Source organism: Pristiophorus japonicus, chromosome 5 (genome assembly GCF_044704955.1).
Source record: "Pristiophorus japonicus isolate sPriJap1 chromosome 5, sPriJap1.hap1, whole genome shotgun sequence".
In the NCBI taxonomy this organism is placed as follows: Eukaryota; Metazoa; Chordata; class Chondrichthyes; family Pristiophoridae; genus Pristiophorus; species Pristiophorus japonicus.
Genome location: NC_091981.1, coordinates 63,828,670 through 63,852,431, shown reverse-complemented (window position 1 = coordinate 63,852,431; position 23,762 = coordinate 63,828,670). Strand labels below are relative to the sequence as shown.

General features: G+C 45.2%; 1 protein-coding gene across 1 annotated transcript in view; it reads right to left on the bottom strand.

The window, feature by feature from the left end:
- LOC139264366 (GMP reductase 1) overlaps nt 1-23,762 on the bottom strand; it is a 139,440-nt gene that overhangs the window by 37,786 nt on the left and 77,892 nt on the right. The window contains exon 8 of the mRNA XM_070880681.1: nt 17,086-17,245. Within this exon, the coding sequence (XP_070736782.1) occupies nt 17,086-17,245 (160 nt within the window). The remainder of the gene's footprint in view (nt 1-17,085; nt 17,246-23,762) is intronic.

Sequence of the window (23,762 nt, the reverse complement as noted above, 5' to 3'; positions counted from 1 at the left end):
CTCTAAATTGTAAGACTGCCTGTCTGACATCCAGTATTAAATGAGCAGAAATTTCCTCCAACTAAATATTGGGAAGACCGAAACCACTGACCAGAATTTTCGGGGCTGGGTGGGGGGTGGTCAGCAGGCGGGATCGGTGGTGGGTCTGGTGGGAAATTTGATTTTCTTTTGACAGCGGGTCAGAACCTCGCTGTCGCCTTTCCCACAGACGCGTGTGTGATTTTCAATCAAACCCAGCCCGAACCACAGAGGTGGGCGACACAATTAAACCAATGATTGGGTTGTTGACAGACCCTTAATAATGCTTTTAGCCTTACGTTTTAACTTTAACTGCTCTCCCACTGGGTCCACATCTGTGAACCTGAGGCGGGAGTTAAATAGCCATTGCTCCAGCTGATTACCCGACAGCTTCAAATGTACAGTACAAGCTCGCACCTGACAGATCATCACTTCCCTCAGCCACAAACTGTTTCTCAACAACAATTTTTATTTATATAGCACCTTTAAGGTAGTAAAACATCCCAAGGTGCTTCACAGTGAGGTTATAAGACAAAACAAATAAATTTGACTCCGAGCCACATAAGAAATTATTGCAGAAAGCTTGGTCAAAGAGGTAGGTTTTAAGGAGCGCCTTAAAGGAGGAAAGAGAGGTAGTGAGGCAGCGAGGTATAGGCAGGGAGTTCCAGAGCTCAGGGCCCAGGCAGCTGAAAGCATGGTCACCAATGGTTGAGCAGTTATAATTAGGGATGCTCAAGAGGGCACAATTTGAGGTGAGCAAACATCTCGTGGGGCTGTGAGGTTTAAAGAGATTACAGCTTACAGTGATAGGGAGGGGCGAAGCCATTGAGGGATTTGCAAACAAGGATGAGAACTTTGAAATCGACGGGTTGTTTAACTGGGAACCAATGTTTTGGACGACCTCAAGTTTACGTAGGGTAGAATGTGGGAGGCCAGCCAGGAGTGTGTTGCAGTAATCAAGTCTAGAGGTAACAAAAGCATGGATGAGGGTTTCAGCAGCAGATGAGCACAGGCAGGGGCAGAAGTTGAAATAGGTGGTTTTAGTTATGTCGCAGAAATGTTGCTGGAAGCTCATTTCAGGGTCAAATATGACACTTAGGTTGCAAACAATCTGGTTCAGCCTCAGATAGATGCTATGGAGAGGGATGGAGTCAGTGGCTAGGGAACTCAGTTTGTGGTGGGGACCAAAGACAATGGCTTCGATCGTCCCAATATTTAATTGGAGAAAATTTCTGCTCATCCAGTACTGGATGTCGGACAAGCAGTCTGACAATTTAGAGACCATGGAGGGGTCGAGAGAAGTGGTGAAGAGGTAGAGCTGGGTGTCATCAGCGTACATGTGGAAACTGACGCTGTGTTTTATGGATGATATTGCTAAGGGGCAGCATAGAGATGAGAAACAGGAGAGGGCCAAGGATAGATCCCTGTGGGACACCAGAGATAACGATGCAGGAGTGGGAAGAGAAGCCATTGTAGGTGATTTTCTGGCAACGATTAGATAGATAAGATTAGAACCAGGTGAGTGCAGTCCCACCCAGCTGGAGGAGGATGGAGTGGTCAATCATGTCAAAGACTGCAGACAGAACGAGGAGGGATTGTTTAACTTTGTCACAGTCAAAAAGGAGGTCATTTGTGACTTTGATGAGAGCCATTTCGGTACTGTGGCAGGGACGGAAACCAGATTGAAGGGATTCAAACATTGAGTTTAGGGAAAGGTGGGCATGTATTTGGGAGATGACAACACGTTCAAGGACTTTGGAGAGGAAATGAAGGTTCAAGATGGGGCGGTAGCTGTCAAGCACAATGGGGTCAAGGATTGTTTTTTTGAGGAGAAGGGTGATGACGGCAGATTTGAGGGAGAGGCGGACAGTACCTGAGGAGAGAGAACTGTTAACAATGTCGGCTAACAAGGGAGCCAGAAAAGGAAGTTTGGTGGTCAACAGTTTAGTGGGAATAGGGTCAAGGGAGCAGGAAGTGGGTCTCATGTACAAGATGAGCTTGGACAGGTCAAGTGGGGAGATCAGAGAGAAACCGGAGAAAGATGTGAGTTTAGGACTAGTACAGGGAGGAACCTCAGAGGAAGTTTGGCCCAGTGGGCTTGGAGAAGGAGGGGAACTGGCAGAGGCAGCTGATCAGATAGTCTCAATCTTTGAGACAAAGAAGTCCATGAGCTCCCCCCAATGTTGTTCGAGGCGAGTGTAGTGGAGACAGGGGAGAGGGGTTTAAGAAGACGGTTAGCAGTAGACAAAAGTAGCCGGTGGTTATCTTTGCATTCCAGAATGATCTTGGAATAGTGAGCAGTTTTTGCAGACAAGAGTAGGACCCGATAATGCTTTATGTGATCCAGCCTGACCTGGCAGTGAATGGCTAAGCCAATTGTCCGCCACATCTGTTCAAGTCTACGCCCCTTGGAATTAAGGGAGTGAAGGTGAGGGCCGTACCAAGGAGAACAGCCAGGATGGGAGGGAGTAATGGTTTTAATAGGAACTAGGGCATCAAAGGTGGTGGTGAGGGTATGGTTGAGTAGATTGGTGGCTGCAGAAATGTCATGGTGAAAGGAGGGCCAAAGGTTGGACAGTTTGGAGTTGATAAGTGCAGTTGTAAGAGAGTTTGGAGAGAGTTTTTTCCAGGGGCAGATGCAGAAGGAAGTAGGGCTGGGTGGGGAGAGGGGGACTTGGGTGGAGAGCGATACAATGAAATGGTCAGAGGCAGCCTTATCTATAATTGATACGGTAGGAATGGCAAGGCCAGGAGGGTAGTGAACTCAGAAGAGAGAGAGAGCATAATTAATTGAGATGGAGGTTGAAATCACCGAGGATGAGAAGTCGTTCGGTGCAGAGGCTGAGGAAGGAACGCAGTGAAGATATCTCGGTGATAACATTTTTATCCTACTTGGGTGGGCAGTAAAGAACAAGAATTTTAAATGAGAGGTGAGTGGGGTGGAATAAGGTGAGATGTTCAACAGAGGAGAAAGTGCCAGAGGAGTAGGGTGGACAGATCAAGGTGTGATTTGGTGATGAGAGCCACACCACCACCACGGCGGTCTGGGTGGGGCAAGTGGTGGAAGGTATAGCCAGGCAGGGAGAATTTGTTTAAAGGTAAGGTGTCATCATCCCTCAGTCGAGTTTCCATCAGGGCCATCATGTCGATGCAATCATCCACGATAAGCTCATGGATGGCAACGGCCTTGTTCGCAAGTGAACAGACATTCTGCAAGGAGATGCAGTGAGGATCCGTGATGGCTGATCCATTGCCAGCATCCACAGGATCAGCGCTTGAAGGGATGAGTTGGACGAGGAGGAGATTGGCAAAGTTAGCCCCCTGTGGGCAAGCTAGATGGCAAGGTCGGTGAGAGAGTAGGATGGGACAATTGGGGTTGCTACTCGTTAGGAGACAGCGACGAGCGCCATGGTGGGCCCTTCGGAGAATGCCAAGAGAGGCACAAAGGGAAGTTGCAGGCTTATCTAAGAGGGAGTCGAGCCTGGGATGGCGGCAGGCGAGTAGGAAGGTTGAAGACTAAAGAAGGATTCGATAGGGATTTGGGAGGAAGAGTATCCGAGAGAGGAGAGGTGAAAGGTGGCGTGACGACAGGAGAGACTGGTTTGGGAGGGATAGAGAGAAAAGAAAAAGTGGGAGAGAGAAGTGGAAATAGAAGTGAATGGCTCGGGTCCGAAGCAGCAGCCAAAATGGACACGGGGAAAAAAAAACTCAATTTACATAGTGAATAGGGAATAGGTTGATGACAATAGTAGAATCAATATAATCAAGATCAATTATATTGAAACAAAATTGATTAATATATAGATTAATTATAAGTGAATTTAAAAATCAGAAGTTGTTTAAGTGAAAAGTTATATCATTCTCTAGCTGTCAATGCCAGTAGATCACGAGGCACAGTGAGAGGTCACCATTCGAAAGAACGTTGATCCAACTGCCAGTAAAAAAAATCTTGAGGTGATTTAAACAAAGACCCCAATCTCCTACGAATCCTGTAATATTGAATTTCTTTGAAAACAGCCAGATTTATGAAGATAAATTAATTCAGTATAAATTGATAGGGATGCCGAGTCCAATTTCATCCAAAAATGAAACTGACATTGTTCACCGGTTGAAATCAAAGCAACGTCAGGTCTTTTCAATAGTGATGATCTGATGATCTTTATGTTATCCCTACAAACTCAAACATACACAAGATCATTTTTTACAAGTCTGCTCCAGTTTCTTACTCAGTCTCACTTACTCAGGAGTCAAGAATTAGCAATTAATTATTAATTTACTCGGACCACTGCCACATTTGAAACACTTGTTACCGTAGCCATTTTCAAACATATTTCGAGACAGTTTGAAAGAAAATCAATTTGAAAGAAAATCTTAAAACAAGTTCCCAGAAATGAACCAAAAATTCCTTTACATCCACGGGAGAAATGAGAAATGGACAGGAGCCATGATCAATATCAGGAACAACAATGATGTCAGTTTCAAAGTGATGCAGCAACAGCCGAGGTGAAACAATGACAGCAGCCTGTTGAATAACTGACAATCTAAATAACTGATAGAAAATGTTGGGCTTCTTTTCTTCAGGATCTCTTTGAACATGGTGAAACTCCTCCTGGGGATGCGCATGGTGGGCAGGAAGGGGGGAGCCCAGCAATGATAACCTCCGGACACCACTCAGCCATTTAAATCAAGGTAGCATCAGGTCTCCACAACAATGGAGTTGATTTTTTTCAGCTGACGATACCCACGTTATCCCCACAGACCAATCACACAAATGGTGGTATCGACAAATATCTGACAGAACCATGCTCAGTCCATATCCAGCACAGACTCTGCAGGCTTTCCACTCTCCATCCACTCTTACCTCATTGGGAGAACTCTCTCACCATTGACAGAATGCTTTTGTCATCTCTACTTCATCTGCCATCTATTCCATCAACATGGAATATACCTTTATACTCTCTCACCCTGGTCCTCAGAATCCGACCACAATCAGCCCCAACACCAGCAGCACCAACAACAATATAAACCTCCGCAAACACTTGATGCTGCACAGGACAGAGGGCATCAGCACCCGAGCACATTGCTGCCCGGGAGGTTAGGGATGGTCTCACCATGGCCATATTTACTTAATTTGATGCGGTACACTCTGGCTGCCACATGATGTGCTCGGTTGACACTACCCCACACCAACAGCATAAAGCATCCCTACACATAGGAGGATAAAGGTGAGTGTGGCTTTGTACTAATGTTTCATGATCTAATGAGATCATTGAAATGTTTGTGCTACTGCACCCAGGTCTTCCTGACTACATCCCTGCTTGTGCCCTCCTCTGTAATGTGCAATCAGGCTGTTTTGTTCTTCTAGGGGAGTGTCCTTCGCCCATCGGAAGGGAAGAGGACTTCTCTGCATGCTGTGACTCCCTCCATAAGCATATGGAGGGAGTCATGGGAGAGCCTGGCTACAACCCTGCATATCTGTGGAGTGATCAGTGTTTGCAGCACTTCAATGCTGTAGAACACTGACAGCACAAATGTCAAAAGAAAGTTGGCCATGGTCCCATTAAGAAAACTGGCTGATGATGCGTCATGAATGACATTACCAGACCCACTTCTAATTGGACTGGGAAACACCTTGGGTGGCCTTAACAAGCCCTATCAACATAAATTCATTTCAGTCTGCAGGATGGAGCCAGCAGTGGGGCCGCAATCCACCACCGATGTTGCTTGCCCCAGAACCGCCGAGGTGACCAAAATCCCATCCATTGTGTTCGGTCCCCGCCATAAATTCCGTTCCCTAACCACCGACTCCATCCCTCTACCTGGCAGCTGTCTGAGGCTGAACCAGACTGCTCGCAACCCTGGTGTCATATCTGACACCGTGATAAGCTTCCAACCACATATTAACGCTATCACTGAGACCACCTATTTCCACCTTTGTAATATCGCCTGACTCCGCCCTGCCTCAGCTCATCTGCTGAAGCCTTCATATCCATGCCTTTGTTACCTTTAGACTTGACTATTCCAATACAGTCCAATACAGTGGGCTGGCCTCCCACATTCTACCCTCCGTAAACTTGAGCTCATCCAAATCTCTGCTGCCCGTGTCCTAACTCGCACCGTCCCGTTCAGCCATCACCCCTGTGTTCGCTGACCTACATTGGCTCCTGGTTAAGCAATGCCTCGATTTTAAAATTCTCATCCTTGTTTTTAAATACCTCCACGGCCTCACCCCTTTTATCTCTAATCTCCTCCACCCCTATAACTGCTCCAATTCTGGCCTCTTGAGTCGGCGAGGCGGGAGTCCGGGGCAGCGTCCGAGGCCTATAAAGAGGCCCAGCAGGAGATCGGAGAGGCAGTCGAGGAGGCGGGAGTCCGGGGCAGCATCCGAGGCCTATGAAAAGGCCAAGAAGGAGATCGGAGAGGCAATGGGTGAGTCGGGAGTCCAGGGCAGCGTCCGAGGCCTATAAAAAGGCCCAGCAGGAGATCGGCGAGGCCTACCGGTGCAGCGCAGCAGGGTGAGAAGGCAAAAAAGAAATAGAAAGAAATCAAAAGGTAATATCACAGCCAAGGGGGTAAGTGATTGGCTGGTGATTGGTAAGTAGTTTTTCTTTTTCTTTTCAGTAAGTAACCTTTTAGCCTTGTTGTTGCCAAATTAAGTTTATCTAGGAGTTAAGTCGAGTCAGGACAGCTCTGACACGTGTTATGCTCCTCCTATACTACGTGGGAAGTCAGGGACGCTTCCGGTGTCCCTGACGACAACGTGTGCGGGAAGTGTATCTGGCTGCAGCTCCTGCCGGACCGCATTGCGGCACTGGAGCTGCGAATGGATTCACTCTGGAGCATGCACGATGCTGAGAATGACGTGAATAGCACGTTTAGTGAGTTGGTCTTACCGCGGAAAAAGGGTACACAGCCAGATAGGAAATGGATGACCAACAGGAAGAGTAGTACAAGGAAGATAGTGCTGGGGTCCCCTGCGGTCATCCCACTGCAAAACAGATACACCGCTTTGGGTACTGTTGAGGGGGATGACTCACCAGGGGAGGGCAGCAGCAGCCAAGTTCATGGCACCGTGGCTGGCTCTGCTGCACAGGGGGGCAGGAAAAAGAGTAGGAGAGCTATAGTGGTAAGGGATTCAATTGTAAGGTGAATAGATAGGCATTTCTGCGGTCGCAACCGAGACTCCAGGATGGTATGTTGCCTCCCTGGTGCAAGGGTCAAGGATGCCTCGGAGTGTGTGCAGGGCATTCTGAAAAGGGAGGGTGAACAGCCAGTTGTTGTGGTGCATATAGGTACCAACGATATAGGTAAAAAAAAAGGGATGAGGTCCTACAAGACGAATTTAGGGAGCTCGGAGCTAAATTAAAAAGTAGGACCTCAAAAGTAGTAATCTCAGGATTGCTACCAGTGCCATGTGCTAGTCAGAGTAGGAATCGCAGGATAGCTCAGATGAATACGTGGCTTGAGGAGTGGTGCAGAAGGGAGGGATTCAAATTCCTGAGACATTGGAACCGGTTCTGGGGGAGGTGGGACCAGTACAAACCGGATGGTCTGCACCTGGGCAGGACCGCAACCAATGTCCTAGGGGGAGTGTTTGCTAATGCTGTTGGGAAGGAGTTAAACTAACATGGCAGGGAGATGGCAACCTATGCAGGGAGACAGAGGGAAGTAGAATGGGGGCAGAAGCAAAATATAGAAAGAAGAAAAGTAAAAGTGGAGGGCAGAGAAACCCAAGGCAAAAAACAAAAAGGGCCACATACAGCAAAATTCTAAAGGGGCAAAGTGTGTTACAAAGACAAGCCTGAAGGCGCTGTGCCTCAATGCGAGGTGTATTCGGAATAAGATGGACGAATTAACTGCACAGATAGCAGTTAACGGGTATAATGTAATTGGCATCATGGAGACATGGCTCCAGGGTGACCAGGGCTGGGAACTCAACATCCAGGGGTATTCAACATTTAGGAAGGATAGACAGAAAGGAAAAGGAGGCGGGGTGGCACTGCTGGTTAAAGAGGAAACTAATGCAATAGTAAGAAAGGACATTAGCTTGGATGATGTGGAATCGGTATGGGTGGAGCTGTGGAATACCATGGGGCAGAAAACGCTAGTGGGAGTTGTGTACAGACCACCAAACAGTTGTAGTAAGGTTGGGGACAGCATCAAACAAGAAATAAGGGATGCATGCAATAAAGGTACAGCAGTTATCATGGGTGACTTTAATCTACATATTGATTGGGCTAACAAAACTGGTAGTTTTGCAGTGGAGGAAGCTTTCCTGGACTGCATTAGGAATAGTTATCTAGACCAACCAGGGAGCTGGCCATCCTAGACTGGGTGATGTGTAATGAGAAAGGACTAATTAGCAATCTTGTTGTGCGAGACCCCTTGGGAAGAGTGACCAAAACATGGTAGAATTCTTTACTAGGATAGAGAGTGACACAGTTAACTCAGAAACTAGGGTCCTAAACTTAAGGAAAAGTAACTTCGATGTTTGAGGTGTGAATTGGTTAGAATAGACTGACAAATGATACTTAAAGGGTTGACCATGGATAGGCAATGGCAAACATTTAAAGATCACATGAATGAACTTCAGCAATTGTACATCCCTGTCTGGAGTAAAAATAAAACGGGGAAGGTGGCTCGACCGTGGCTAACAAGGGAAATTAAGGATAGTGTTAAAACCAAGGAAGAGACGTATCAATTGGCCAGAAAAAGCAGCAAACCTTAGAACTGGGAAAAATTTAGAATTCAGCAGAGGAGGACAAAGGGTTTAATTAGGAGGGGGAAAATAGAGTACGAGAAGAAGCTTGCCGGGAACATAAAAACTGACTGCAAAAGCTTCTATAGATATGTGAAGAGAAAAAGATTAGTGAAGACAAATGTAGGTCCCTTGCAGTCAGATTCAGGTCAATTTATGATGGGAAACAAAGAAATGGCAGACCAACTAAACAAATACTTTGGTTATGTCTTCACGAAGGAAGACACAAATAACCTTCCGGAAATACTAGGGGCCCGAGGGTCTAGCGAAAAGGGGGAACTGAGGATATCCTTTTTAGGCGGGAAATTGTGTTAGGGAAATTGATGGGATTGAAGTCAGATAAATCCCCGGGGCCTGATAGTCTGCATCCCAGAGTACTTAAAGAAGTGGCCCTAGAAATAGTGGATGCATTGGTGATCATTTTTCAACAGTCTATCGACTAGGGATCAGTTCCTATGGAGTAGAGGGTGGCTAATGTAACACCACTTTTTAAAAAGGGAGGGAGCGAGAAAGCGGGTAATTATAGACCGGTTAGCCGGACAATCAGTGGTGGGAAAAATGTTGGAATCAATTATTAAGGATGAAATAGCAGCGCATTTGGAAAGCAGTGATAGGATCGGTCCAAGTCAACATGGATTTATGAAGGGGAAATCATGCTTGACAAATCTTCTTGAATTTTTTGAGGATGTAACTAGTAGAGTAGACAAGAGAGAACCAGTGGATGTGGTGTATTTGGACTTTCAAAAGGCTTTTGACAAGGTCCCACACAAGAGATTGATATGCAAAATCAAAGCACAGGATATTGGGGGTAATATACTGACGTGGATAGAGAACTGGTTGGCAGACAGGAAGCAGAGAGTCGGGATAAACGTCAGGCAGTGACTAGTGGAGTGCCGCAGGGCTCAGTGCTGGGACCCCTGCTCTTTACAATACACACCAATGATTTGGATGAAGGAATTGAGTGTAATATCTCCAAGTTTGCAGATGACACTAAACTGGTTGGTGGTGTGAGCTGTGAGGGGGACGCTAAGAGGCTGCAGGGTGACTCAGACAGGTGAGTGGGCAAATGTATGGCAGGTGCAGTATAATGTGGATAAATGTGAGGTTATGCACTTTGGGGGCAAAATCGCGAAGACAGAATATTATTTGAATGGTGGCAGATTAGGAAAAGGGGAGGTGCAACGAGACCTGGGTGTCATGGTTCATCAGTCATTGAAAGTTGGCATACAGGTGCAGCAGGTGGTAAAGAAGGCAAATGGTATGTTGGCCTTCATAGCTAGGGGATTTGAGTATATGAGCAAGGAGATCTTACTGCAGTTGTACAGGGCCTTGGTGAGGCCTCACCTGGAATATTGTGTTCAGTTTTGTTCTCCTAATCTGAGGAAGGACGTTCATGCTATTGAGGGAGTGCAGCGAAGATTCACCAGACTGATTCCCGGGATGGCCGGACTGACATATGAGGAGAGACTGGATCAACGGGGCTTTTATATATTGGAGTTTAGAACGATGAGAGGGGATCTCATAGAAACATACAAGATTCTGACGGATGGGACAGGTTAGATGCGGGTAGATTGTTCCCGATGTTGGGGAAGTCCAGAACCAGGGAACACAGTCTTAGGATAAGGGATAGGCCATTTAAGACTGAGATGAGGAGAAACTTCTTCACTCAGAGAATTGTTAACCTGTGGAGTTCCCTGCCGCAGAGAGTTGTTGATGCCAGTTCATTGGATATATTCAAGAGGGAGTTAGATATGGCCCTTACGGCTAAAGGGATCAAGGGGTATGGAGAGAAAGCAGGAAAGGGGTACTGAGGGAATGATCAGCCATGATCTTATCGAATGGTGGTGCAGGCTCCAAGGGCCGAATGGCCTACTCCTGCACCTATTTTCTAAATTTCTATCCCCGATTTTAATCTCTCCACCATTAGCGGCCAAACCTTCAGTTGCCAAGGCCTTAAGCTCTGGAACTCCGTCCCTAAACCTCTCTACCTCTCTTTCCTCCTTTAAGACACTCTTTAAAACCTACCTCTTTAACTAAGCTTCTGGTCATCTGACCTAATATCTCTTAAGAGTCAAATGTTTTTGATAAAGCTCCTGAGAAGTGCCTTGGGACATTTTACAAATTAAAGGTGCTATATAAATACAAGTTATTGTTGTTGTCAGAATCTCTTGCTGGAGATGATCATTGTCTGGCACTTGTGTGGCACAAATGTTACTCGCCACTTATCAGCCCGCACCTAATGTTGTCCAGATCTACCTGCATGCAGGCACGGACTGCTTCATTATCTGAGGAATTACGAATGGAACTGAACACATAATAGACTTGTTAGTAAAATTAATTAATGGTATTAAAGGGTCAGTGGGAGCATGGATACAAAATTGACTAAGGGACATTAAGCAGACAGTAATGGTGAACGGTTGTTTTTCAAACTGGAGGGAAGTATAGAGTGGTGTTCCCCAGGGGTCGATATTAGGAATATATATTAATGACCTGGACTTGGGTATACAAGGCATAATGTCAAAGTTTGCAGATGATATAAAACTGGGAAATGTCATAATGAATGAGGAGGATGGTAGCAGACTTCAGGAGGACACAGACTGGTCAAATGGGCAGACACATGGCAGATTAAATTTAATGCAGAGAAGCGTGAAGTGATTCAATTTGGTAGAAAGAATGAGGAGGCGCAAAATGAATTAAATGTTACAATTTTAAAGGGGGTACAGGAAGAGATCTTTAAAAACTGTTACAAAGGCATATGGAAATTGAGAAGGCTGTTAAAAAGCATATGGGAATCTTGGCTTTATTTAAAGAGGAATAGAGTACAAAAGCAAGGAAGTTATGCTAAACCTTTATAAAACACTAGTTAGGCCTCAGCTGGACTATCGTGTTCAATTCTGGGAACCACACTTTAGAAAGGATGTCAAGGCCTTGGAGAGGGTGCAGAAGAGATTTATTAAAATGGTTCCCAGGTTTGAGGGACTTCAGTTAGGTTGAGAGACTGGAGAAGCTGGAGCTGATCTCCTTAGAGCAGAAAAGCTTAAGAGGAGATCTGATAGAGGTGTTCAAAATCACTAATAGTTTTGATAAAGTGGCAAATGGGTTGATAACTTGAGGACACAGATTTAATGTGATTGGCAAAGGAATCAGAGGGGACATGAGGAAACATTTGTTCATGCAGAAAGTTCTTGTGATCTGGAATCATTGCCTGAAAGGGGGTGGAAGCAATAGTAACATTCAAAAGGGAATGGATAAATAGTTGAAGGAAAAATATTTTCAGGGCTTTGGGGGAAAAGCAGGGGAGTGAAATTAATTGAATAGCTCTCCCAAAGAGCCAACAGAGGCACAATGGACCAAAGGCCCTCCTTCTGTAAACATAAGAATTAGGAGCAGGAGTAGGCCAAATGGCCCCTTGAGCATGCTCCGCCATTCAATAAGATCATTGCTGATCTTCAACCTCAATTCCATTTCCCTTCCGATCTCCATATTCCTTCACTCCCCGAGAGTCCAAAAATCTATCTAGCTCAGCCTTGAATATAAACAATTCAGCATTCACTTCCCTTTCGGGAAGAGAATTCCAAGTATTCATGGTCTAAAATGGCCGACCCCTTATCCTGAGACTATGCCCACTAGTCCTAGACTCTCCAGCCAGGGGAAACAACCTCTCCGCATCAATCCTGTCAATCCCTCTCAGAATCTTATGTTTCAATGCGATCACCTCTCATTCTTCTAAACTCCAGAGAGTATAGGCTCAATCTCTCCTCATAAGACAACCCTCTCATCCCAGGTATCGATCTAGGGAACCTTTGTTGCACCGCCTCTAAGGCAAGTATATCCTTTCTCAGATAAGGAGACCAAAACTGTGCACAGTACTCCAGGTGTGGTCTCACCAACGCCCTGTACAACTGTAGAAAGACTTTCTTACGCTTGTACTCCAACCCCCTTGCAATAAAGGCCAATTTGCCATTTGCCTTCCTAATTGCTTGCTGTTCTGTATCATTCTATGATTCTATGAAGTGAGAACCACCTGTGACATCGGAACTCTTAGAATACAGAAACTACGTTTTGATTCTGCAGACCTTTTCCGTCTGTCAAGGACCTGCTCGCAATCAAAGATGAGTATTCGAGGCTTCCAGATGCTGAAATTCTGAAATCAACATCCGCTCGTGGCACAATACAGTAACTGGATGTGCTCTCTGGTACCTGCAGCTCTGGAAGTAGTCATGGTTATCATGACCCACCATCTGACGGTGCTAAATTCAGGCAATTTTCACAGTATCTTGAGTTTCACCAGAAGTCAGGGGAAAAGCAGAAAGGTTCATTAGGACACTTGAAAAGTCTGTTGCTACATAGGAAGGAATGTGTGGAAACCAGAATTGTGCAACCTGATTAAGATCTGCTTATAGTCCATACAAAAGCACTGGCGAAACATCCACCACAGCCATACGCAAGTCAGAAAATAAGCATCCACTTACTACATTTCAGTAAAACTAGACAGAATGGTCTGATACAGAACAAAGGCAATGAGTCAAATATTAAGATTAAAGAATATACTGGTATGTGAAGGCTTGATCTAAAATCTGAGAGTAAGGATGATGAAAAGATATGAACAAGACAATTTAAATGGAGAGAGACTACAGAATGCTGTGGTACAGAGGGATCTATGTGTCCTCATATATGAAACATAAAAAGTTAGCACACAGGAACAGCAAGTAATTAGGAAGGCAAATGGAATATTGGCCTTTATTGCAAGAGGGATGAAGTATAAAAGTAGGGAAGTCTTGCTACAACTGTACAGGGCGTTGATGAGACCACACCTGGAGTACTGCGTACAGCCTTAGGTTGGCTTATGAGGAGAGGTTGCTCAGGTTGGGCCTGTACTCATTGGAGTTTAGAAGACTGAGAGGTGATCTTATTGAAACATACACGATTCTGAGGGGGCTTAACAGGGTAGATGATGAGAGGATGTTTCCCCTCATGGGGAATCTAGAACTAGGAGGCATAGTTTCAGAATAAGGGGTCACCCATTTAAGATGGAGATGAGGAGGAATTTCTTCTCTCAGAGGATCGTGAATCTTTCGAATTCTCTACCCCAGAGAGATGTGGAGGCTGAGTCATGAAATATATTCAAGGCTGAGATACAGATTCTTGAACTATAGGGGAATCAACGGTTATGGGGAACGGGCAGGAAAGTGTAGTTGAGGCCAAGATCAGATCAGCCATGATCTTATTGAATGGCGGAACAAGCTCGATGGGCCATATGGCCTACTCCTGCTCCTATTTCGTATGTTCTTAAACTGTCCCCGCCTTCTACACCAGAAACAAAAGGAGTGATTATGCCATTTTATGCTTCCAGTAGGAAGCTGCACTCACCTTGAGTGTCGATCAGAGAATCGGGGCTACAGTATTGTGGCATTCTTATCTATCTAATCATAGCCAGAGAATCACCTGCAACAGCTTCTCTTCCTGCCTCCGCATCGTTACCTCTGGTGTCCCCCAAGGGTCTTTCCTTGGCCCCCTCCTATTTCTCATGTACATGCTGCCCCTTGGCGACATCATCCGAAAACACAGTGCCAGTTTCCACATGTACGCTGATGACACCCAGCTCTATCTCGCTACCACTTCTCCCGACCCCTCCATGGTCTCTAAATTGTAAGACTGTACGACATCCAGTTCTGGATGAGCAGAAATTTTCTCTAATTGAATATTGGGAAGACCGAAGCCATTGCTTTTGGTCCCCTCCACAAACTCCATTCCTAGCCACTGACTCATCCCTCTCCCCAAATTATATCTGAGGTTGAACCACGCTGTTCGCAACCTTGGTGTCATATTTGACCCTGAAATGAGCTTTCGACCATATATCCACAGCATAACTAAGACCTCCTATTTCCACCTCCGTAACATCACCCGTCTCCGCCCTCCCTAAACTCATCCGCTGCTGAAGCCCCCATCCATGCTATTGTTACCTGTAGACTTGACTATTCCAATGCACTCCTGGCTGGCCTCCCACATTCTACCTTACATAAACTAGAGGTGATCCAAAACTCGGCAGCACGTGTCCTAACTTGCACCAAGTCCCGCTCACCCATCGCCTCTGTGCTCGCTGACCTACATTGGCTCCTGGTTAAGGAACGCCTCGATTTCCTAATTCTCATCCTTGTTTTCAAATCCCTCCATGGCCTCGCCTCTCCCTATCTCTGTAATCTCCTCCAGCCCCACAACTCCCAGAGATATCTGCACTCCTCTAATTCTGCCCTCTTGAGCATCCCTGATTATAATCGCTGAACCATTGGTGGCCGTGCCTTCTGTTGCCTAAGCCCTAAGCTCCTGAATTCCTTGTCTAAATCTCTCCCCCTCTCTACCTCTCTTTCCTCCTTAAAACCTACTTATTTGACCAAGCTCCTGCCCTAATTTCCCTTTATGTGGCTCGATGTCAATTTTTTTTGTCTGATAATACTCCTGTGAAGCGCCTTGGGACGTTTCACTATGTTAAAGGCGCTATATAAATACAAGTTTTGTTTTTCCAACTTGCTCTCCCTTCGAGCACATCTAATCTCATGTACAAAGAGCTGTCACTTCAGAATGAGATGGCCAAAGGTCACAAGAATGTGTCTCATTACAAAAAAGTGAAGCCTGATAAGAATAAGGTTGAGTTAGCCGAGAATGAGGTTCCAACAGCCTGGGGAGACTGTATTCCATTTTAACAGAATCTGCCTGGAGCCACCTTTTTTATTGCTCTATTGCTGTGCTGGTGCTGTGCAATTAGAATCAACCAAAGTAAACTTACCAGATTTGCTAAGATTAGTGGCTGGGAAATCCTTTCTAATTAACCAGGTCATACCAACCACTAGCTTTGAGGAACCTGGTGCCAGCGTGGGACATGTGCATCAGGTGCTGGTGACACTAATCAAACCTTAGAACAATTTAAAAGCAGCTTAGGAATAGGAGATTTTCTGCACCTCTGAGGATTGTGTGGTGAACAAAATGATCAAGGAATGTGCCATTACTCTCAAGTCTTGTGTCAGTGTTGTCATTATCATCATAGGCAGTCCCTTGGAATCGAGCAAGACATGCTTCCACTCTAAAAATGAGTTCTTAGGTGACTGAACAGTCCAATACGAGTGTCGTCATTATATAACTTAGTCGTGGGATGGACCTCAGAAAATCTGTGTTTGCAAGAATGATATATTATTTAATATTGGAGGGAGCAGCATGTGGTAGCCCGGCCCGGAAATCAGCGCGATCCCGGCCTGCAAGATCAGCAACAGGCCGGGGCCATTGGAGGGAGCAGCGTGCGGTGGCCTGGCCCGGAAATCGGCGTGGTCCCGGCCTGCAAGACCATCAGTAGGCCAGGGCCAATGGAGGGAGCAGCGTGCGGCGGTATACCACGGCAGAGAGCAGCACGTGCTGCTGCAGGAGGGCAACGGCTGCAAAGCAAGGTCGCTGATTGCAGTGCGGGTAGGCACAGTCGGAGGGGCGAAGGAGCGGCAAGAGTTTGTAGATGGAAATGACCGGGGCCCAGGAGAGGCATGAGTTTGGGGCTCAGAAGAGGCGAGGGCCCAGAAGCTGAACGGGCCAGCCCACACTGCTATATGTGTGCACACTAGGTCCGTGCAGCAGAGCTGGTCTCTAGTCGTCTTGGGTAATCCTTGCCACTGGACCAAGACCTAGCTATGTCAAGCCCGTGTGGTGGCTGGTGTGCAGTGGCCACCACACGTTAAAAAAATCCACGCACAGCCATCTTCTACCCTTCAAGATGTAGTTCGGGATCTGGAATATCAGGTCCTTCATTGAAACACCTGTGAACTCATCCCTTTTTGGTGTGGAAGCAAGTCATCCTCGCTTCGAGGGACTGCCTATGATGATGATGATATTATTTATACAGGTATCCAGTTTATTCTATACATTTAGTGTTAAATATACACATGCACAAGTGTACATCTTGTTAATGAGCTGGGAGTTAAATGCTGGTCCAGTCTCCAAGTTTGGCAGTTAAGTTTTTTTTTTAAAACATCTAACTTTTGAAGGAAAAGAGGGTCATTATTTTAAAAGTACAGGTATCCATCAGCTGGACCTAGCCAAGGAGGCAATGATTCATACAGTCCTGGCTGAGATGTATATAGTTTGTATTTGTATCAGTGCGAGTGGCTTCTCCCATTTTTTCAGAACCTAGTTCCATCCACAGTCATTCTGTACTGAGTTACTGGAACTGGTACTGCATAAATAAAACACCTTGAGGTGATCATACACATTTAAGAAGGAACATCAGCTGTTTAGTAACACTGTAATAATGACATTCTTAGTCCCGTTACCTGTATTCTGCCACGCCTCCAACGTGCTTCTTCATGGCTGTATCAGAGCTCATTCCGTAGAAGAGTTTCATCTTTTTACCGTTCTTCTCGATGATTTCTCCAGCGCACTGATCGTGACCTGCAAACATCCCTCCCAGCATCACAAAATCAGCTCCAGCCCCTGGAATCAGAGTAAGAGAGTGGCTCAGTTGCACAATAGCTTTTAATACCAGTCCACATCCTGAAATTCCCTATCTAACACGACTGTGGGAACACCATCGGCACAAGGGCTGCACATCCCGGGGCAATTAGTGATGGGCTATAAATGCGGCCTTGTGAAATGCTGCCCACATCCTAAGAGCAAATAATTAAAATTACACTCCTCTCCAGATTTCACACACAGTCTCTGTTCACCCTCTTATGTTATTAATAAGAAAATAAAGTTAAATGTGCGTGTGACCTAGAGCCCACAGTGGGAGCCCTTGCTATAAATTGAATCCCCCTAGCAAAGCTATCTGCTAACCTAATAAACATGCTTTTAAAAGTTACGTTATTATTCATTTTCTAAGTCTCTGGACAAAATTCTAGACATGTTGACATCCCCACTGACTTTCTTCCCACTCACTGGTGTTTCCCCACCCTCCTCCAACACCCTGGCTGATACCTGAGAGTATGTAGGGAATCTGTTGTCATTCTGTGCTACAAAAAGTAAGTGCATTAAAGCGCTGTGGCATCATGCTCTTTAACAATACTTTTTAAAAAAACATTTAACCCTTTATACTTTCTTTGGAGCCTTTTGTAACATGCTCTGATTTATACTGTAATCAGAATGGTTTGTTTCATTCACAAGGTCCACTATAATAGTGGATGATGATGTTAGAGACTGCTCTGTACTGTGCAAACCTACTCAACCCTGAAAGTTTTTGTAAAGCAGCACCCTCCAGTGGCACCAGAAACCAGGTACATTCACATTTCTTTGCTTATATATGAAATGTTTATAAGTTTGATACTTTACAATTCTCTGTACCATTACATATTCAGACTTGGGCATCAATTTTCTTACCACATGATTTTTGAAATGCAATATTCTATGATGTCTCTGTTTTTACAAAATCATAGAAATTTCAGCATCGAAGGCGGCCATTTGGCCCATCATGCCAGTGCCAATGCTAGCTTCAATTAGGGACTATCTACTCTAAACCCTGCTTTGATTTCCGCATGCTCTTTAATCTGCTTCTTTTAATTCCCTCTTGCTTGGCTTCAATTAACAGTTGCAGTAATAGACTGCATTTCCTTTCTGCCTTATATTACCTGTTCACTAACTGGTGGAAATAAACCCTAACAATACTGCTATTAGATCACTCGGTAGCCTTTGCTGCCAAAGCAAATACAGCCTTAATGTTTCTCATCTCATTATAACTATATTATTTTATCCCGGATACCATCCTATTGAATCAGCACTGCACCTTTTATGTATCCACAATATCCATTCTGTATTGAAGGACCCAAAACTGCATACAATACTCCAACTGTGGTCTAATTAATATTTTGAAGAAAACGGAAATCACCTCTTTGCTTTTGTATTAAGTTCCCCTTTATATAAAACCCATTTACCTTTTTATGGCCTTTTCTACCTGCAATACTATTTTTAAAGAGCTGATCCTCCATTGAAAATTTCCCAATTCATGGTATATTTTTATTCTAAAATTTTTTCCGAAAATGCACTACTGCATTTATTATGTTGAGCTGTTTTTGCCACACATCTGCCCACTCCCCTAACCTGTCTTCCTGCAATCTCTTGTACTCTTCCTCATAGTTTGCCGAGCTCCCTAATTTGCTTTCTTCAGTATATTTTTATAGATCATGTCCTTATCCAAATCATTTATGCATATGGGGAACAAGAGAGGTCCCAACACTGGAATAGACTGCCAGCTGCACCTAGCCAGCTATTCTTCAGCCATTCCTGCATCTTCAACACCACTGTACCTTTAATACCATGGCCCTTAATCTTTCCAGATTTATATGAGGTATTATATCAAATGTTTTTTTTGAAAGCTCAAATATACTAGTTTTTTCCTTTCTTTGTGTCTCTGTTTTTTTTCTGTCAGTTGTCAGATGTTACTAGATCCCAGTTTTCCATGCTCATCCCTGCCAGTTTTAATAGAGCTCTACTTACTTTATTTTTATGGCGAGGACAGGGAACATCAACATTGTCAATATCCAAATCCAGGGCTTACTGTGATCAGAAGCAGCCGTACCAGTCGATGAAAACTAAGTACTAAGTGTCCTGCTGATCCAGGCTGTCTTTTTCTTGGTAGCACTGGTATATTCAGTTTAGCATTGAGATGTTCTATTGAACAGTTCATCAATGAGATGTTCGATTGCACATAAAGTCACCAACTTGTCATGGGCAATATTCTTAGGAAAGGAAACCTGCCATCCTTACCTAGTCCGTCCTATAAGACGCTCTCATCCTGAGAATGATTTTTTAAAAGTTGTCTTTGAAAAATTTTGAAGCAACTGATTATATAAATAAATAGAATACTGTAGATGTAGTATATATTGATTTTCAGGTGTTCAATAAGGTGTCTCATAAGAGGCTTATTATAAAAATTAATGTGTCAAAAGAAATGTAGGAGCAAAATGGTTAATGTGCATTGCTCAAATTGGAGAAGGATTGAAAGTACGGTTCTCCTAGGGTCAGTACTGGTTCCACTTATGATTTTATATTTATTTGGCATTAGGAGCAGAGTATCAAAATCTGCCAATGACACAAATGTAGGACGTTTAGCAATTAGCAAGGACAATAAAAGACTTTGGGAAGACATTGACAGGCTGACAATAAGCAGATACAATTTAATGTGGAAAAGTGTGCAATAATATATTTTGGCAGGAAAAACAAGAAATGGGAGTATACACTTAACAGAAAGACACTGCTGAGTGTGGATAAACAAAGAGACCAAAGGGTTCAAATACATAATTCTCTGAAAGTGCAATTGTATAATGAAAATGGTCAACTGCATGTTGAGTTTTACAAAGAGGGCCATAGGATTCAAGCTAGAATTTTAATTTGGAGGCAGGTTGGGAGCAGTCGGGAAACCCGGGAGAACAACTTCCTGCAGGCCCTGCCAAATTTACATTTGAAACCTGTTTCCCAGCCGCGGCCAGCCTGATGGAGTGGCTGTCTGCCTGTGGGTGAGTAGACCTTCAGCACCAGGAGAAAATATATGGGGCCGGAGGGGGATCGGGGGCAGAGGAAGAAAATATCAGGGGCTGGAGATGGGATGGGGGGGGGGGGGGTGGGGTGAGAAGTAGAGAACATAGGGAGCCGGAGAAGGATCGCAGGGTGCGGGCAGGGAGAAAGGCCTGAAAACCATCGGTGTGAGGAAGGAAATCGCTGGTCCCGTGGGGTTGGGGGAAATCCGGCATCTCCGATCACCTGGGGTGGGTTTGGTAGGGACACTGAATGATTTCCTTCCATTCCAATGGAATGGTCGCCTTCCATTAGCTGTTGAGTTTCTCGACGCCTACGAAACCCGACTAGCCACAGTAAAATTTGAAATGCTGGTTCAATCTGAGACACGCCACCCTCATTATAATTTTTAAATGGACGATCCGCCTCCTGGGTGTGGGCTGGTTGCTTGACCCCCGTTCTGCCTCTGTTGAAACCAGAAGTGGGCGGGTTGGAGGCAGTTTCTGGTCAGGATTCAGCTTTTTACAACTTTAACTTCACACCCGACCCCAACCCGATTTTTCGGAGTTAAAATTCCCCCGCCCCCAGAGTAAATAAATTATGATAAAATTGTTAAGAGTACAGTGTGTAGTTGTAGGTGCCCCACTAAATAAAAAGGGCATTATAGCCACAGTACAGCATAGATTCCATAGGATGATGCCAGGGATGGGAAATTATAGTTATGAGGAGAGACTTGACATACTGGGACAACTTCCACTGGATCAAAGAAAGCAAAGCAGATTTAGGAGGCTATAAATATTATGAAGGGTTTTATTAAGGTGAATAGGGATAGACTGCATCCTCTGGTTAGGGAGTCAGCAGCTAGGGATCATCAATTTCAAATTGTCATTCAGAATGAAGATGAAGGTTAACAGAAACGTTTTAATGCAGAGAGTTGTTAGAACAGAAGAAGATACAGAGCTAAAGGAGAAAATGGAGTTAGTTTTGGATTACTCTAGCAAAGAGCTAACACAGACATAGCTTCTTTTTTGGCTTTAAATGTCTATGGTATGGTCCTATGGTATTCAAGGTCCTATGGTATTCAACCTGCAGCAGAGCAGGTCTCCAGTTGTCCTGGTTAATCCTTGCCACTGGATAAAGGCCTAGCTCTATCAAGCCCATGTGTTGGCTGAGATGCAACGGTCACCATACTTTAAAAAAAATTCACGCACAGGCACCTTCCATCCTCTCAACTGGAGTTCAGGACTGGAACATTGGGTCCTTCATTGAAACATCTGTGAACGCTCGTGGAAGCAAGTCATCCTCGTTCGAGGGACCGCCGATGATGATGATGATCTCACAAGTAGAGCACAAGTCAGAACACTAGTTTTGGAGGCACAGTGGACTTTGCCTGTCATGCTAGCATGTCAAACAATTTTGAGAGCTTAAGAAAAAAATCTGACGCTTCAAAGATGGCCTTTAAAGTTTAGCTATTTACTGGGCACTGCCAGAATATGGTGTGGTGTGACTGAACCTTCATTATTTCAGGTTGGTCCACATTTTCTTCCTATTTCCATGTCTTTTTCTTATTGTGAAGTATATTTATATTTTAGGATTCTGTGGAAACATGGATGATGTTAGGAGGAAGGACTGCTGAAGAATTCACTGCCAGAATTTGGACCAAAAGCCATTTTTTGGAAAGGCCAACAAAAAACATAAACCCAATCTATGGGCTCAATTTTCCCCGTTCATTTGCGCCGTTTTTTTTTACGTATTTTTTTCCCAAGTTGCTCCCTACGATCTGCGCCGGCGAAACTGACTTAGTTACGGTTTTTCTAGGCCAGTTTTTTTTGACGTCATAGGGGTCGTTCCCTCATGTTTGCGCCGTTTTTTATAAATTTTTGCAGATTTGCAAACATTTTTTCCTCTGAGGTCGGCGTATCTAGCCACTCCCGAAAAACCTTCTGCGCACTTAAGAAAACCAGCGCACATTGAGAAATCGGCGCTGAAAGACGCCATTGTTTTTAAATCGAAGATTTTAGAGGGAGTCAAGACTGTCAACATCAATAATAAAGCTCAACTTTTTTTTAACCTGTCAACGTAGTAAATGGAAGTTTGTTGGATTTCAGAAGTTTTCTCTTTTTTACTCACTCACACGCCACCACCGAACATCTTGAAGCAGGGCTGGAGGGTCGGAGCTTTGGCCGTCAGAATCGGCCCCACGCCCAAACACGGGCTCGGGGCTCGGCTAGAAAACAAGCCGTGGTGGAGGGGTAGGTGGAGGAGAGAAAGAGAGCGAGTGAGCGAGCGAGGTGCCAATCGGAAGGCATCGAGCCCGGGGAGCGAGGTGCCGATCGGAAGGCTTCCGAAGACTGCAATGAGCGGGGGGGCAGGGGAAGAGAGAGAAGGAAGAAGTCACAAGACTGAAATTAGTTAAGGGGGGGGGGGGGGGGGGAAAGAGAGGAGAAATCACAAGACCTTGGATGTGGTCCATCCATACAGACCTTGGGGAGATAGAACTGTGAACCTGTGCTGCCTGCTTTCCTGCCGCTTTGAGCTTCTTTCAAAGGTTAAATTTAAGTATGGGGGCAATACTGACAATGCCATACCTTGTGCGAGCCCTGTGTATCATGGTGCTACGTAGGAGACAATCGATTTGACGTCATTGCATCAGGAACATCAGAGCCCATAGGGTGCTGGGCAGGAGGCCTTACCCACCTCGGGTATATCGAGACAGGCGTTCCTACCTCCACCTGAGTGATGCAGACTGTGTCAGAAGGCTGCGTTTCCGCAAAGAGGTTGTAACTGAGATCTGTGAGTTGATCAAAGCAGACCTGCAACCTAGAAGCATCAGGAGGACTGCTTTGTCAGTTGAAGTGAGGGTTACAGCTGCACTTTCATTTTATGCCTCCGGCTCGTTTCAAGCTACAACTGGGGATGTGTGCGCCATCTCTCAACATGCAACACATGTCTGCATTTGTCAGGTCACGGCTACACTGTATGCGCGGAGGAATGACTTCATAAAGTTCCCCATGACCGCCCAAGCAATGCGTGACAGGGCTGTGGGCTTCTCCAGGATTGCTAGCTTCCCAAAGGTTCAGGCTGCATTGATTGTACCCACATCACCGTGCGAGCACTTTTGGAGGATTCAGAGATGCACAGGAACAGAAAAGGCTTCCACTCCATTAATGTACAGCACGTGTGTGACAACATGCATCGGATCATGTCAGTCGATGCAAGATACCCTGGGAGCACCCATGATGCGCTCATCCTACGCGACAGCGTTATATCTGCCATGTTTCAGCAGCAGCCAGAAGGGCAGAGCTGGCTACTGGGAGACAAAGGGTACAGCCTGACCACCTGGCTCATGACACACCTACGCGTAACCCGGACAGAAGCTGACTGTGAAACAACATGTCGCACATTGCGATGCGCAGTATCATAGAGAGGTCCACTAGCATCTTGAAACGGCATTTCTGATGCCTGGAACATTCCGGAGGCTACTTGCTGTAATCCCCTGAGAGTG